General features: G+C 47.6%; 1 protein-coding gene across 1 annotated transcript; it reads right to left on the bottom strand.

Moving 5' to 3' along the window:
• Window positions 1-3,986: 3,986 nt before the first annotated feature.
• WAS (WASP actin nucleation promoting factor) lies at window positions 3,987-12,608 on the bottom strand. Its single transcript, XM_036306054.1, has 12 exons — window positions 12,345-12,608; window positions 11,832-11,972; window positions 10,693-10,779; window positions 10,477-10,579; window positions 10,323-10,364; window positions 10,176-10,229; window positions 9,338-9,512; window positions 8,346-8,388; window positions 7,991-8,144; window positions 7,152-7,570; window positions 6,799-6,913; window positions 3,987-4,280 (listed from the first exon to the last, which is right to left on the bottom strand). Exons 1-12 carry the CDS (start codon window positions 12,474-12,476, stop codon window positions 4,225-4,227), a joined length of 1,521 nt encoding a protein of 506 aa, XP_036161947.1. The 5' UTR covers window positions 12,477-12,608; the 3' UTR covers window positions 3,987-4,224.
• Between the last annotated feature and the right edge of the window lie 1,276 nt (window positions 12,609-13,884).

Below are 13,884 nucleotides of genomic sequence, written 5' to 3'. Positions count from 1 at the left end.
ATCAGTCACCAGCAGCAGCCATCCGCCTGCACTCCCCCACCCCCGCCAGCGGCAAGTCCCTAGAGGCGGACATGCTCTGCTTACTAACAGCTACACGGCTCGTGAGCCTGTCACTGCCCCAGCCGGTCCCTGTCCCTCCTTCGCTGGCAGTCACTCAAGCAGCGATTTCTCTGGCTATCCTTGCACTGGCACCTGCTCTGAATCTCCCTGGGGAAGTCATCTCACTCCCCACTCAGGAAGCCCCAGACACCAGCCATGCCCTCGGGCAGGCTGCCATTAGGTCAGGCCTGGCTGGTATTGTCAGCATCTCATGTAACCCTGTCAGGCAGTCACACTATCCACCATCAGTTGTCAAACGACTGTCATTCCCCCCTCATTCCGACCATGATCAGGTAGTTTATTCTCTCAGAGCAAATAGTCACAGAAAGTAAAGGTAGAATTAAGCCTCCAAGCCACCTGTCAGTGGATCAGCAGTCTGTCCTTTTTCAGGGAGGCATGCCTCCCATTGGACAGTCACCCATCAGGGCAACTGTGATTCTTTGTTGTTTTTTGTTTGTTTGTTCATCCTTACCCAAGGATATTTTTCCATTGATCTTTTAGAAAGAGTGGAAGAGAGAAGGAAAGACAGAAACATTGATGTCAGAGAAACACATCGATTTGTTGCCTCCTGCACACACCCTGACCAAGGCCTGGGCTGGGAAGGAGCCTGCAACCAAGGTACACCAAGGTACGTGCCATTGACCAGAATCGAACCCAGGACCCTTTGGTCCTCAGGCCAATACTCTATCCACTGAGCCAAACCGGCTAGGGCTGGGCAACTGTGACTCTAACCTCATACAGTCATCAACTCAGGCAGTTACACTGCTCTTTCTTAGTCAGCTGGCTTGTGACCCATTCTGTCTGCCCTTCATCGTATTGTAGATCAGCCAGGTAGCCATGCTCAGCATCCAACTGAGCACATGATCTGTCAAACATGCTGTAATTTGGTCTGGGCAGACAATCAGTCACCAGAGACAGCTGCCTATCAGGGGGCCACAGATCTGTCCATCAGCCAGCCTGAAGTCTCCCCAGCGTAGCCCTCCTTTACACATCACCAGGCAGAGTAACATCCAGACACTGCCACTCCCTCTGGCCAGGTGTGATTCCTAGCAATGGTCATCCTCCACCCACAGCATCCATGGGTCAGGAGTCATCCAGCATGTCAGTCCCTCTGGAGGCTTCCAGTCTTCTACACTGTCAGAACACCAGCCCTAGTCAGTCCCAGGTGGGCTGTAATTGTTAGCTATTCAGTACTGCACAGCATCAGAAAACCTTATGTCAGTTCCTGAAATTGCCCCTCTCTTTGTCAGTCCATGAGTTATGTAGTCAACCAGTTATATGGTTATACAGTTATAAGGTTACTAGAGGCCCAGTGCACGGATTCATGCACCAGTGGGGTCCCTCGGCCTGGCCTGCGGGGATCAGGCTGAAACTGGCTCTCCAACATCCCCCAAGGGGTCCTGGATTGTATGATCGACCGAGGAGGGACCACAGGAGGTTGGCCAACCAGGGAGGGACCTCAGGAGGGCTCCAGGGTATGTCCGGCCCATCTCACCCAGTCCCCATCGGCTGGACCCCAGCAGCAAGCTAACCTACCGGTCAGAGCTTCTGCTCCTGGTGGTCAGTGCATGTCATAGCGACTGGTCAAATGATTGAACAAACGGTTGGACACTTAGCATATTAAGTGTTTATTATATAGGATTCTGTCTGTCAGTCCAGCTGTGAGCTGTTTGGAGAAATGACAGGTTCCATCAGCCCCTGCTTGCCATAAGTGGAATAGTCAACAGCATAAGTCCCACCATACATTCCCCTTCCTTCCCTAATTCCATCTAGAACAGAGTCTAATGTTAGTCCTCACAGGCTCCCCATCTCCTGGGGCAGGCAGTTCCCTCCCACTCCCTGAAGTCCAAGAGACCTGTCCAACCCATGAGAGTGGTTTAAAGTATGATCTTTTTTTTTTTACTTAAAACTTTAAAAATATGTTAAAGGAATTTTAAAAGGAAAAAACTCCCTAGACACAATGTTTCCCTGTTCCTTTCCAGTTTTTTCTATAGATACATTCCCAAAACAAGTATTCTGGAGGGCAAGTCCTGGAGGAGGAGGAGGAGGGGTGGCCCAGTGGGCTCCCAGTTGGAAATTTGTTACATGTTGTGACCTCCATTTTATAGATAAGAAAACTGAGACTCAGAGGTGTGGCATCTTGCCTGGGTTCTACAGCAGATCTATCTGATGGCCTCTTCCATTGCCATTGGCCAGGACTTGGTTTACACTGGCTACTGGGCAGAACCAAATTTTAATACTAAGAGGGGGATTCTCTGTTTTCCACTATAAATATAACACAAGCTATATGTGATTTTATAATAGCCATTGGTAATCAATGAGATTTTACTATAGCTGTCTTAGATGTCTGGGGCCTTGATGTCCTTTGTCTAGGTAATTCTTCCGGGTTGCTAGTGACCATACAGTTTGTGATCACATGATCATCTCTATTCCTGTTATATAGGACTGACTGAAATTACAACTGGATTGAGCAAAAAAAGGATTAAGATGATTAAGACTCAAACTTGGGAGGAACTAAGGCAGTGGAAGGACTCAGAACACGTGAAATTCCTTAAATAAAAATTTATTAACTTTAAATAATTGTGCCTGTTACAAATAATAAAAACCCTATTGCAGAAAAAAAGAGGGGGATTCTGCCCATTAGGATCCTATGTGAGTTGTGTACTTGGAGAGTGGGGAAGTCTGACCATTGAGAACTCTCTTGATCTAGTATTGTGTTGATTGAACAGATTTTAAAAAATAAGTAAGTGAATGAATAAAGAACTCTCCCACTCGTTTACCACACCCAGCCCCATGCCAAGCTCTTCCCCACTTTGGGGGCTTTGCACTAGCTGTTCCTTCTGCCTGGAATGCCCTTCCCCCAAATATTCACCTGGTTGACTCCTTTGCCTTTAGGTTCAGCATACCTGTCACCTCCTCCAAGTGGCTTTCCCTGAACACCATATCTGAATGTCATTTCCCCTCAGCACACAGCACTTATCATGGTCTGTAACTATCTTTTGTTTCTATTTTATTCCTTCTTTCTTGTCTGTCTCCTCCTCTAGAATGTCAGCCCCTAGAATGTCAGCCCCACTAGGGCAAGAATTTTTGTCAATTTTTCCCACTGCTTTATCCCAGACTCTAAAGTAGTGCCTGATAATAAATATCTGTGGGAAGAAAAAAGGGCAGAAGGAAACAAAGAAACACAGGTTAAATGACTGAGGAAACAAGTGAAAGAATGTATGTGTAAAGCTAAATAAATGAAATAGGATAGGTGAGTGAGGGAATGGGGGGCAGGGTGGAGGGGGTCAATGGGAAAAAAGGGGACATATGTGGCCTGGCTAGAGTGGCTCAGCGGTTGAGCGTTGACCTATGAACCAGGAGATCACAATTTGATTCTGTGGGACATGCAGGAGTCAGCTGATCAACAATTCTCTCTCATCATTAATGTTTCTATCTCTCTCTCTCTCCCTCTCTCCCTTCATCTCTAAAATCAATAAAAAATATATTTTTAAAGAAAGTCATGTTATGGTTTTTTTTTTAGTATATTTTTATTGATTTCATAGCGGAAGGGAGAGGGAGAGAGAGAGATAGAAACATCAATGATGAGAGAGAGCCATTGATCGACTGCCTCCTGCACACCCCACCCCAGGGATCAAGCTCACAACCTGGGCATGTGCCCTTGACCGGAATCAAACCTGGGAACCCTTCAGTCTGCAGGCCAACGCTCTATCCACTGAGCCAAACCAGCCAGGGCAAAAAATATTTTTTAAAGGGGGAGATATATGTAATACTTTCAATAATAAAAATAAATTAAAAAGTAAATTTAAAAAATAGGATAGATGAATAAAAGGGACTTTGGGAGAAAAGAACCCAAAATTCCCACATTTGGAATATAAACAAACAGATTTAGAGAAACAAAAAGACAGTTATTTTATTTTTATTTTAAAATCCTTGACTGAGAACTGAGAAATTTTGTATAAAAAGGGGCTATTGCTAAGGCGACTGGGAGTCAGTCAGGGATTACAGCATTGGAGTGGTTGGTAGAGAAGAAATGGGCCTTGGGGCCCTAGAAGCAGAGAGAAGAAGGTTGTAAGCAATAGCTGCCAGGGGATCAGGTGCAGAACAGGTGGGGATGGTGGTGACCTAGTCGTCCCATTCATCATCCTCTTCATCATCTCCGGCCTGGTCCTCCCCTTCGTCTGGAGGGAAGCAGAAAGAGTGGAACTCAGATGGGCAGGAGGGTTCACAAGCCCTGGAGAGGGGGGTTCCTAGGGATTAAGAACTCAGGACTCAGGGTCCTGGGGGGGCTGAAGTCTCCTGTGAGGAAGTTAGGTCTGGGGCTAAGGATGAGGCCCCCTCAGAGGAGAGGGAATTAGGGTTTCTGTTTGGGACAAGATATAGTTGGGGTCTGGGTTCCAGTTGGAGTTTAAGTTAATATTATTGTCAAAAATGTATGGTTAGTTGGGATATTATTGTCACACAAAGGGTTAACATTAACAGGCTTGTCACTTAATGGAGTGAATTTAAATATTATTAGCAAAAGTGGACTAAATTACAATATTATTGTTTCACAGCAGGTTAATGTTAATATTGTTGACACATAATGGAGTTAATAATATATTAACTCCAAAAGATATGGAGTTTATTATAATACTAGTGGCCCAGTGCACAGATTCGTGCATATTGAAAGGAAATTAATTACAAGAAATATTTTAATACCGCTATTTGCCTTTTCGTTATAATAGAAGTGTCAGAGGTTAAAGAAAATTAGTAAAATGTATATGAAAATAATATATAAATCAATCAATAAATAACCTGATATAACAACAACATTGATAAAAACAATGACTGATAAATTGATTAAGCTTATTCTAATAGCTCCCTATACACCACATTAAGAGTAAAAACACTTTCAGAGTGCTTGACTAATTTCCCTTGTGAAGAAGTATTTACAACTTTAACTTTAATGTGACACACTCTTCGAACTCGAGAGAAAGCAGCATATAACTGACCATGTCCGAAAACGGGTTCAGGTAGGAATATTCCTACTCTGTCTAGAGTTTGTCTTTGTTATTTATTAATAGTCATCACTAATGCTGACATCACAGGAAACTGTCTTTGAATTAATTTAAATGGGAGGCCAGTGTCAGATGGGGACAAATCAATTCTTGGAATCAGAACAACCTCTCCTTCCGCAGATCCTGTTAATACTTCAGCTTTGATTATGTTAGGTCTGAAACATCCCAAACACTACAGCACTTTAAACTCATTTGTACTATGGCCAATGGCATAGCATGCAGCACAACACTGAGACATTGTAGACTTAGCCTTTTATAAATATTCTGTCGATGACATGCTTTCTTTCAGTTTCAGAATGTCAACACAAACAACCAAATTCATAATCGACAATGACAGATCAAAACATACGCATGCGATTGGTGCCAGCAAGAGCTTTATATGTATCGCACATGCACAAGTTAACGCTTATTTTTAAATTGCCAGTGTGCGTCATATGTACTGGCCGGTTGGTTGGTTGGAGGGTCTGACATATGTACGGTCAGTCACTTAGCCTTTTATATATAGAGATATAGATAGAAGATTGTCATATAATGGATTCATGTTAATCTTGTGAATACACTCTGGGATGAATATTAATATTATTGTCCAAATTGGAGTTAATTATATTATTGTCACCTAATAGGTTGAACTCCATATTATCCTCACATAATTGTCATATAACAATATTGTTGACACACTAAGGGATTCCTATTAACATTATTACAAAAAGATTGGGTTAGTTATAATACTATCACATAGTTACTATTAATCTATTGACACATAGAGGTAGGGTGTCAAAGATGGGGTTCCTTCTAATCTCTATATATAAAAACCTAAGCGATCATTATGACTGGTCAACCACTGAACCGGTCGACCAGTAGCTATGACAACACACTGACCACCAGGAGGTAGACACTCAATGCAGGAGCTGCCCCCCTGGTGGGCAATGCGCTCCCACAGCCAACCTCCTGTGGCCAGCCAACCTCCCCAGGTCCTTCCCCCTGGTTGGCCAGCCCGATCGGCCCTGATCGGCCCAGACCGCAGACCAGGCAGAGGGATCCCACCCATGCACAAATTCGTGCACCGGGCCTCTAATATTATCATAACAGAGTGGGCTAATGTTAACACTACTGAATGGGATTGATGTTAATAATGTGGACATACCTTGTCATTAATGTTAATATTATTGTCAAAGATAGACTTCCTTATACTATTGTTACATAATGACAACATTAACATTGTCAAAAAGGAGACTGAGCTCTGCCAGCATAGCTCAGTGGCTGAGCGTCAACCTATGAACCGGGAGGTCACAGTTCAATTCTTGGTCAGGACACATGCCTGGGTTGCAGGCTCGCACCCCGTGCAGCAGGCAGCCAATAGATGATTCTCTCTCATCATTGATGTTTCTATCTCTCTCTCTCTCCCTCTTCCTTACTCTCTGAAATCAATAAAAAAGATTTAAAAAAAAAAAAGAGAGAGAGACTGATACAAGATCCACCTTATCACTATCATCAACAGATGGGGCTAATGCTACTATTGATGGAGACTGTTGGGGTTGTTTTTAGGCCAACACTAGCCATGGGAAGCAGGGTCACTGTCCTGGCAGGTTGGACTCCAGAGAGGGCAGCCTGCAAGTGGCAGGGGAGGGCACACTCTCACCTGAGGAGTGGATGGCTTTGCTTCTCTTCTGCATTACGTGCATCAGGGCACCCACCAGCCCCTCGGAGCTCTGAGGTGGTGGCTGCAGCGCAGAACTTTCCGAGGCTCCAGGGGTCTGCAGCAAGCAGGGTCCAGCACAGAGGGCTCAGGGCCTGTGAGAGCATTTCTCCCCACCCCTTCCAGTCCCCTTCAAGGCTCCAAGCCCACCTCTCCACATCAACCTCCCAACCCTGTCACTGAACTCCACAAGCCTGGGACCCCCATCAGTTTCAGCCCCAGTCCCCTAACATCCTTATTTGCACAGTACAACCCAGAATCCCAGGCTCCCAGTCCTTCATCCTGCTGGTCCTCACCTTGTTCAGCTGAATTCCCTGCCGGATTTGATCCAAAAGGGCACCCCGACCTCCAACAGGGGCCAGGCCCCCCACAGGCCCCAGAGTAGGAGGGACTGGGGGAGGCACTGGCACATCCCCAGAGCTGGGTGGTGGTGGTGGTGGTGGTGGAGGTGGTGGTGGTGGCATGGGTGGACCCCCAGCTCCAGGGAGCAGAGGGGGTGGTGGCGCAGAACGTCCTGTGGCTGGAGGGGGTGGGGGTGGAGGGCCCCCTCGGCCCGGAGGTGGGGGTCCCCGAGGAGTTGGTGGTGGTGGTGGCGGCACACCTCCCAAAGGTACAGGAGGCAGTGGACCAGAACGACCCTTGTTACTCCCCACAGTTGGGGGCCGGGGGGGCTGGTTCCCTCCTCGGGATGGCGGTGGGGGTGGTGGAAGCGGCTCTGAGGGCGGAAATAACACATAGCTATTATTATAGTTTTCTTCCAAGCCTGTTTCGCTCATTTGTAAATTGGGTACTTGAGCCCTAGCTGGTTTGGCTCAGTGGATAGAGCGTCAGCCTGTGGACTGAAGGGTCCCAGGTTTGATTCTGGTCAAGGGCATATGCCCAGGTTGCCGGCCCATCCCCAGTGTGAGGCCTGCAGGAGGTAGCCAATCAATGATTCTCTCTCATCATAGATGTTTCTCTCTCTCTCTCCCTCTTCCTTCCTCTCTGATATCAATAAAAAAATTTTTTTAATGGGTACCCAACTGACCAACTCCCAATTGTAGCAGTAGAGGGGTTTCAGAAGACTAAGGGATTACTTCTGGAAATCAGCCACCAGGGTTGGAGAAGAAGGGGGTGTCCAGAAGAAGGGACTCACCCTGGCGCCTCATCTCCTGCCGCACAGCTTCCAGCCCGCCCTGATCCTCAATGAAGTCATAGATAAGTTTGGAGGTCTCAGCATCGGTGAGCTGGGCCTCACTGATTCCCGCCCTAGAGAACAGGCTCCGCAGATCCGGGTCCAGGTTGTTTACCTGCCCCGAAGGAAAAGGTCAGGGGCAGGAGTGGGTGAATAAGGTGGGGAGGGAAGGGACATGGATTGTCATCGGGTCCACCCCAGAGAGGGAGCTGAGAGGGCTGTGGGAAGGGGAGGGTCTGGAGGTAGGTCTGATCGCTGGACTATGGAAGGGTAGGTGGGAGCTGAACAGGGGCCAGGGGACTTCGGAGTTACTCACGTCAAATCCATTCTGGGGGTCCCACCCCACGTGGCTGACATGTCTAGGGGAGGGGAGGAGACCCCAGTGAAGCCCTCCTGCCCTTTCTTCTCTCCCTTCCTAGTGAAGCCCTCCTGCCATCTTTTGCCCAGAGGGACCAGAATTAACAAATGAGCCATAAGTGAATGAATGAGTGAATGAGTGAGAACAGTAGTTATGGAATTAGAAGGGGTCCATAGTTTATGGTGCCCATCTACCCATTTCATCCTATTTCCACCATCTATCCACCATCCATTTGTCCAACTAGCCATCCCCATTCACCTGTCAGACTACTGATCCATATTTGTCTCTCCACTTATCTGCCTACACACATCTGTTTATCCATTTGCCCAACAATCTGTCCTCACACACTTGTCCCTCCACCAATCCATCTATCCATGTGCTCACCTTTCCATTCATCCACTCATTTGTCTCCATTCAAACACACACTTCTGTCCAGTTATCCATTGAACTGTTCATTCATCCACAATTCTGGCCATCTATCCATCCCCATCCACCTTGTCTGTGAACCAATCAGCCTATAGATCCACCCTTTTATCCTCAATTCCCATTTACCTATCCTCCCATCCATCCAACCACCTATCCATTTATTCTCCTCCCACTCATTCATTCATTCATTCATTCATTCATTCATTCATTCATCTATTTATCTACCCACCCATCTACTCACCCTCCAGCCCACCCAGGTTAAAACTAGAGTGAGGCAAGTGAGACGCCTAGGGTACAAAATTTAAGGAGGCACTCACTCTCAGTCATGAATTGAACTTGCATGACCCTGAAAATTTTGCAACCTTAGTGTCTCACTTGCCTCTCCCTATTCCTGGCCTTGCACCCACCCACCCATCCAATCATCTACCCACTCCCCCGCCCAAGCATATGCCCATCCTTTCATCCACTTAGCTCATCTGCCCCCCTCCCAGGAATCTGTGGGCCCGATGGAGAAAGGTTCTCACTTGAATCCACTAGGTGCACCAATATCAGCCTTTCTGATCTTTTTCTTCCCTGAGCGTTTCTTATCAACTGGGCCAGGGCCAGGTACCGGAAGCCCACGGTATCGTGAACTCGTGATGTCCGGGTTCTGGATGTCCACTGTCCCCATCCCCAGGGACAGTGATCCAGCTGCTGGGCCTGTGGAGAAATAGAGTGACTAAACCATTGTCCCACTTACCTACCAACCAAAGTATAGGGGCAAGAGAGAGGAAGACTGTTTGGGGAAATTTCTGTGTGTGTTTGATGGTCATGGAGGGTGTGGGTGAGGGATTCAAGGAGGGTTTATGGAGAAGTGAATGGGTGGTTCCCAAAAACCATTCATACATTCACTGATTCAATTATTTATTCAGTCACTCATACTTATCACTTAAGTATTGACTCATTCATTCACTGGCTTATTAACTAATTAATTTTTTAAATTATTTTTTCATTCATTCATTCAATCATTGATTTCTTTGCTGATTGAAATTTTATATCACTTTTCGTTTGTTCACTGTTCAGGTCATTCACTCACTCATTCATTAATTTACTAAATCATCCCTCCATCCATTCATCCACTTATCCACATAGCAATTCACCTATGCATTTATACACCCACTTATACATCTATATATCTATCTACATTTTCATCCTCCCATCAATTCATCCCCTTACGCAACCATCTATCCACCACCAATCCTTCCACCCACACATCCATACATTCATCCACCCACTCAATCACCCAATTATCTCTGCACCCACCAAATTACTCACCCACCGACCCACCTGTCCATCCAGAGACAAGGAAGAATTATCACTCACCCCCTTGGTCTCCACCTGGGTGCGAGGGCAGGGGTGGGAACCCTCCTCTTCTCTCTGGGAAGATGGAATGGGTAGAAAGCTCTGACAACCTTGCCATGGGTTCCTGTGTTAGCCTCTTATTATCCTTACTTGCAATAGAAGACTCACCTTCATTGACTGGTGCTGGTGGTGGGGGTAGCTGGCGTCTGTCTGTAGAGAGACAGGTAGACTGGGAACCAGAACCATGAGAGGGGCTTTTACAGCTCCCCACTCTTGCATTCACCTCAGCCCAACCTCCTTTCCTTCCCCAAGGCCTTCTCACCTCCACTTTGCCTCTGATTCCTTTTCTGTATCTTCTCCTGCACCAGGGCCTGGAAGGCCTGGGCCTCGCTCTCATCTGCAAAGTTCAGCCCCACTTGGCAGTCCTGCGCACACCTTGGGGTCAGCAGCCTTCCAGGACACCCATACCTTCCCCATAACCCCCCACACACACACACACACATCCCAAGTGAGGCCCAGAGGTCAGGTGGTCACTTACATCTCCAGCAAAGGTGTGGAAGAAGGAGGTGGGAGTGGAGTAAACCAGCTGTGAGTATAGCTCCTGTTCCCAGAGTAACAGGCCTGTCTGGAGAGGAGGAGAACACACTGGCACTGAGGTGTGCCCTGGGTGGCAGGTCTCTGTTATGTGGGCAGGGAACATGGTGTCCAAATTTGGAGCCCCGGGATCTGATTTGGATATTTCTAACTCAGCATCAGAGAGTTGGGGGTCTAAGGGTCAAGATGTGGAAGGTTGGGTTACAGTATGGGAGTTAGACAACATAGTGAGAGATTTGGATTTGGGGTTTGGGGCCCTAGATGTGGGACTTGGGGGCCTGAATTTGAGGATTTGGGACTCCAGTGCTAGGAAACTGAGCCCATTCTAGATTCCATCCCATACCCCCCTTATGAAGGCCTTCATTTGGGCAGGCAGGGCTCCAGTATTGGGAGTTGGGGTTGAGAGCTGAGGTTCAGACATACAGACTTGGGAATTTGTGGGGAGGGTTTCAGGCAAGGTATGTGCAATTTGAGGTTTGAAGAACAGAGTTATGGCTTAAGAGTTTAGTTAGTATTTGATTGCTCTGGGATATTAATGTGGGTATGCTGGGTTCATCTTTACGGGTTTAGAAGGATGAATTTGGGATATATGCCTAGGAAGTTCAGGTTGGGAGCCTGTGGAACAGATTCAGGAATTCTGGGGTCCATGCTATGGGGTTAAAAGGACAGATTTTGGCATATTCAGGTTTGTGGTTTGGGGGCATAGGTTTGTGACTTAGGAGCTAAATATCTGAGGTTCAGGAGTTTAGATGGGGGATTTCTGGGGCCCAAAATGTTGATTTAGAGTAGATTTGAGTTTCAGAAAAAAATATAGTGCTCACTTTTGGGGTGAGGGGAGTTTATGGAACAGATTAGACTTAGGCAGTATACTAATATGTGGGGGTTATAGACATTGAAATGGAGACTCTAGGGTCAATCATCACAGACTTAGAAAGGCAAACCAGATTTGACATCTGGATGAAGTCTTTGGTTCTGGGGTCCAAGGGTTCACTGATCTGCCGAGAGCTCGGGGCTCAGGACACAGATCTAGGTTTGCGGGTTGAAAATGGGTTTGCATGTGCAGCGGGGGAGGGCGGGGATCACCTGAAGGCTGTAAAGGCGGATGAAGTAGGACTTCTGGGGGTTATCCTTCACAAAGCACACAGCCCCACAATGCTTCTTGGTCCAGCGCTCAGCTCCAGGGGGCATCGCCATGTACAGTTGAATAACTGAGGTGGCCAATGTCTGGGAGGGGAGAGCGGGGTTCAGTGGAGTCTGGGAGGGGGCAACCAGAGGGTCTGGGAACCAGACTTGGTCCTCCATTGCCCATGGCTGGTGTGGCCCCAAAGGAAGAGCCACAACCAGAGAGAAAGTGAATAGACATGAAGATCTTCCTGGTATTGATGAATGGGGGTAAGTGGATTCTAGGAGAGGAGATGATGGAGAGGGACCGTAGGAGGGGAAAAAAGAGAAGGAGGAGATTGGGGAAGATGAGGAGAGAGGAAGGGGAGGAAATGAGAAGAGAGGGAGGATGTGGAAGAGGAGGAGGAGGAAAATGAGGAGAGGAAGAGGAGGAAAGGGAGAAAGACAGGGAGGGCCAGGAGGTCCCCAGCTCACCCAGCATTTCCTTCCGAGCATGTCGAAGACTCGCTGGTTCTCATGGTCTTGGAGTAGGGTGGAGGGTATGTTCTGCTGAACCGCCTGTGTTCCGCGGCCCCCAGGCCTGCCTCCCACAGGGCCCCCACTCATGGTGCCTCCTGCCCTTGTCCTCTCCGGCTAGGCTCTGGGTGCAGGGTAAGAAGAGGAACTTCCGCAGTGAGCAGGGGAACAGGAAGTACAAAAAACCACAAGGGAAACAAGTCCTCCACAGCTCCCTCTGTGGGCCTGGGCTCCTCCTCCCTAGGACAGACTTAGACCCTCTGCCCTCCGTTTGGGGTCCTCCTCATTTGACTGGGTAGACCACCTTTTGGACCAGCCCATGTCCTATTCCTTCTTTCGTATTCTCTGGGGCCCACCTCCCTGACTGGCTGAGATCCTCCTCCCTCTGATTGGCAGGAAGAGTGAGGCCACTACCGCACTTCTGCAAGGCATTCTGTGGTCGGTCATTGAGAACAGTCATGGGGCTGAATGGTCTCCTTCTTCCCCAAAGTATTCAGTTAGCCTGGGAGGCCTGAGGTCCTAGGCCCCTAGTGCTAAAGGATTACTGCGCTAAAACTTTCCCTTTATTACACAGTGAGTGGCAAGTGCCTGGGATCCCACCTTTCTCCTGAGACCCCAACAACCCAGCTCACTTCCCCATCTCTTACCCCTGCCTCCCCACAGCTCCCAAATTATGCTCTGCTTATCATCCCTCCCCGCTTTTAAATTTGTTTTTATTGATTTCAGAGAGGAAGGGAGAGAGAGAGAGAAACATCAATGATGAGAGAGAGTCATTGATCATTGATCGGCTGTCTCCTGCATGCCCCACACTGGGGATCAAGCACACAACCTGGGCATGTGCCCTGACCGGCAGTCAAACCATGACCTTCTGGTTCATAGGTCGACACTCAACCACTGAGCCATGCCGGCCAGGCCATTCATTCCTTTTAACACTGCTCATTGAGCTCTCAGTGTGTGTAAAGCATATCTCCAGTATCTGGCACAAACTAGGCATTCAATAAATGGAGGATTGAATGAGGGATTAATGTCTAATTGATCTAGTGTTTTCTGAGTTTTTTCTAAGTGCCTTACTTTAATAATTCATTTCCTATTCACAGAGGACACGATGACGTAAGCACAACTGTCCCCTCCATTTTACTGATAGGGATGCCGGGGCCCAGAGCTTAGCTAACTTGCCTGAGATCATACAGCTTTGTGGAGCTGAGGTTAACTATGTGAGTTCCTAAACTGTTAAGTGCCACATGGGGGCTGAGATAAAATTCTTCTGCTCCTTCTCTGTGTCTTTGGTTCTCCACCTTCCTGCACTTTTTAAAAAATATATTTCATTGATTTTAGAGAGGAAGGGAGAGAAAGGGAGAGAAACATCAATGATGAGAGAGAATCATTGATCGGCTGCCTCCTGCACATCCCCTACTGGGGATCGAGCCTGCAACCCAGGCACATGCCCTTGGCCGGAATCAAACCTGAGACCCTTCAGTCTGCAGGCTGATGCTCTATC

Source organism: Myotis myotis, unplaced genomic scaffold, assembly GCF_014108235.1.
Source record: "Myotis myotis isolate mMyoMyo1 unplaced genomic scaffold, mMyoMyo1.p scaffold_m19_p_4, whole genome shotgun sequence".
Lineage (NCBI taxonomy): Eukaryota > Metazoa > Chordata > Mammalia > Chiroptera > Vespertilionidae > Myotis > Myotis myotis.
This window is presented reverse-complemented; position numbering and strand designations above follow the sequence as displayed.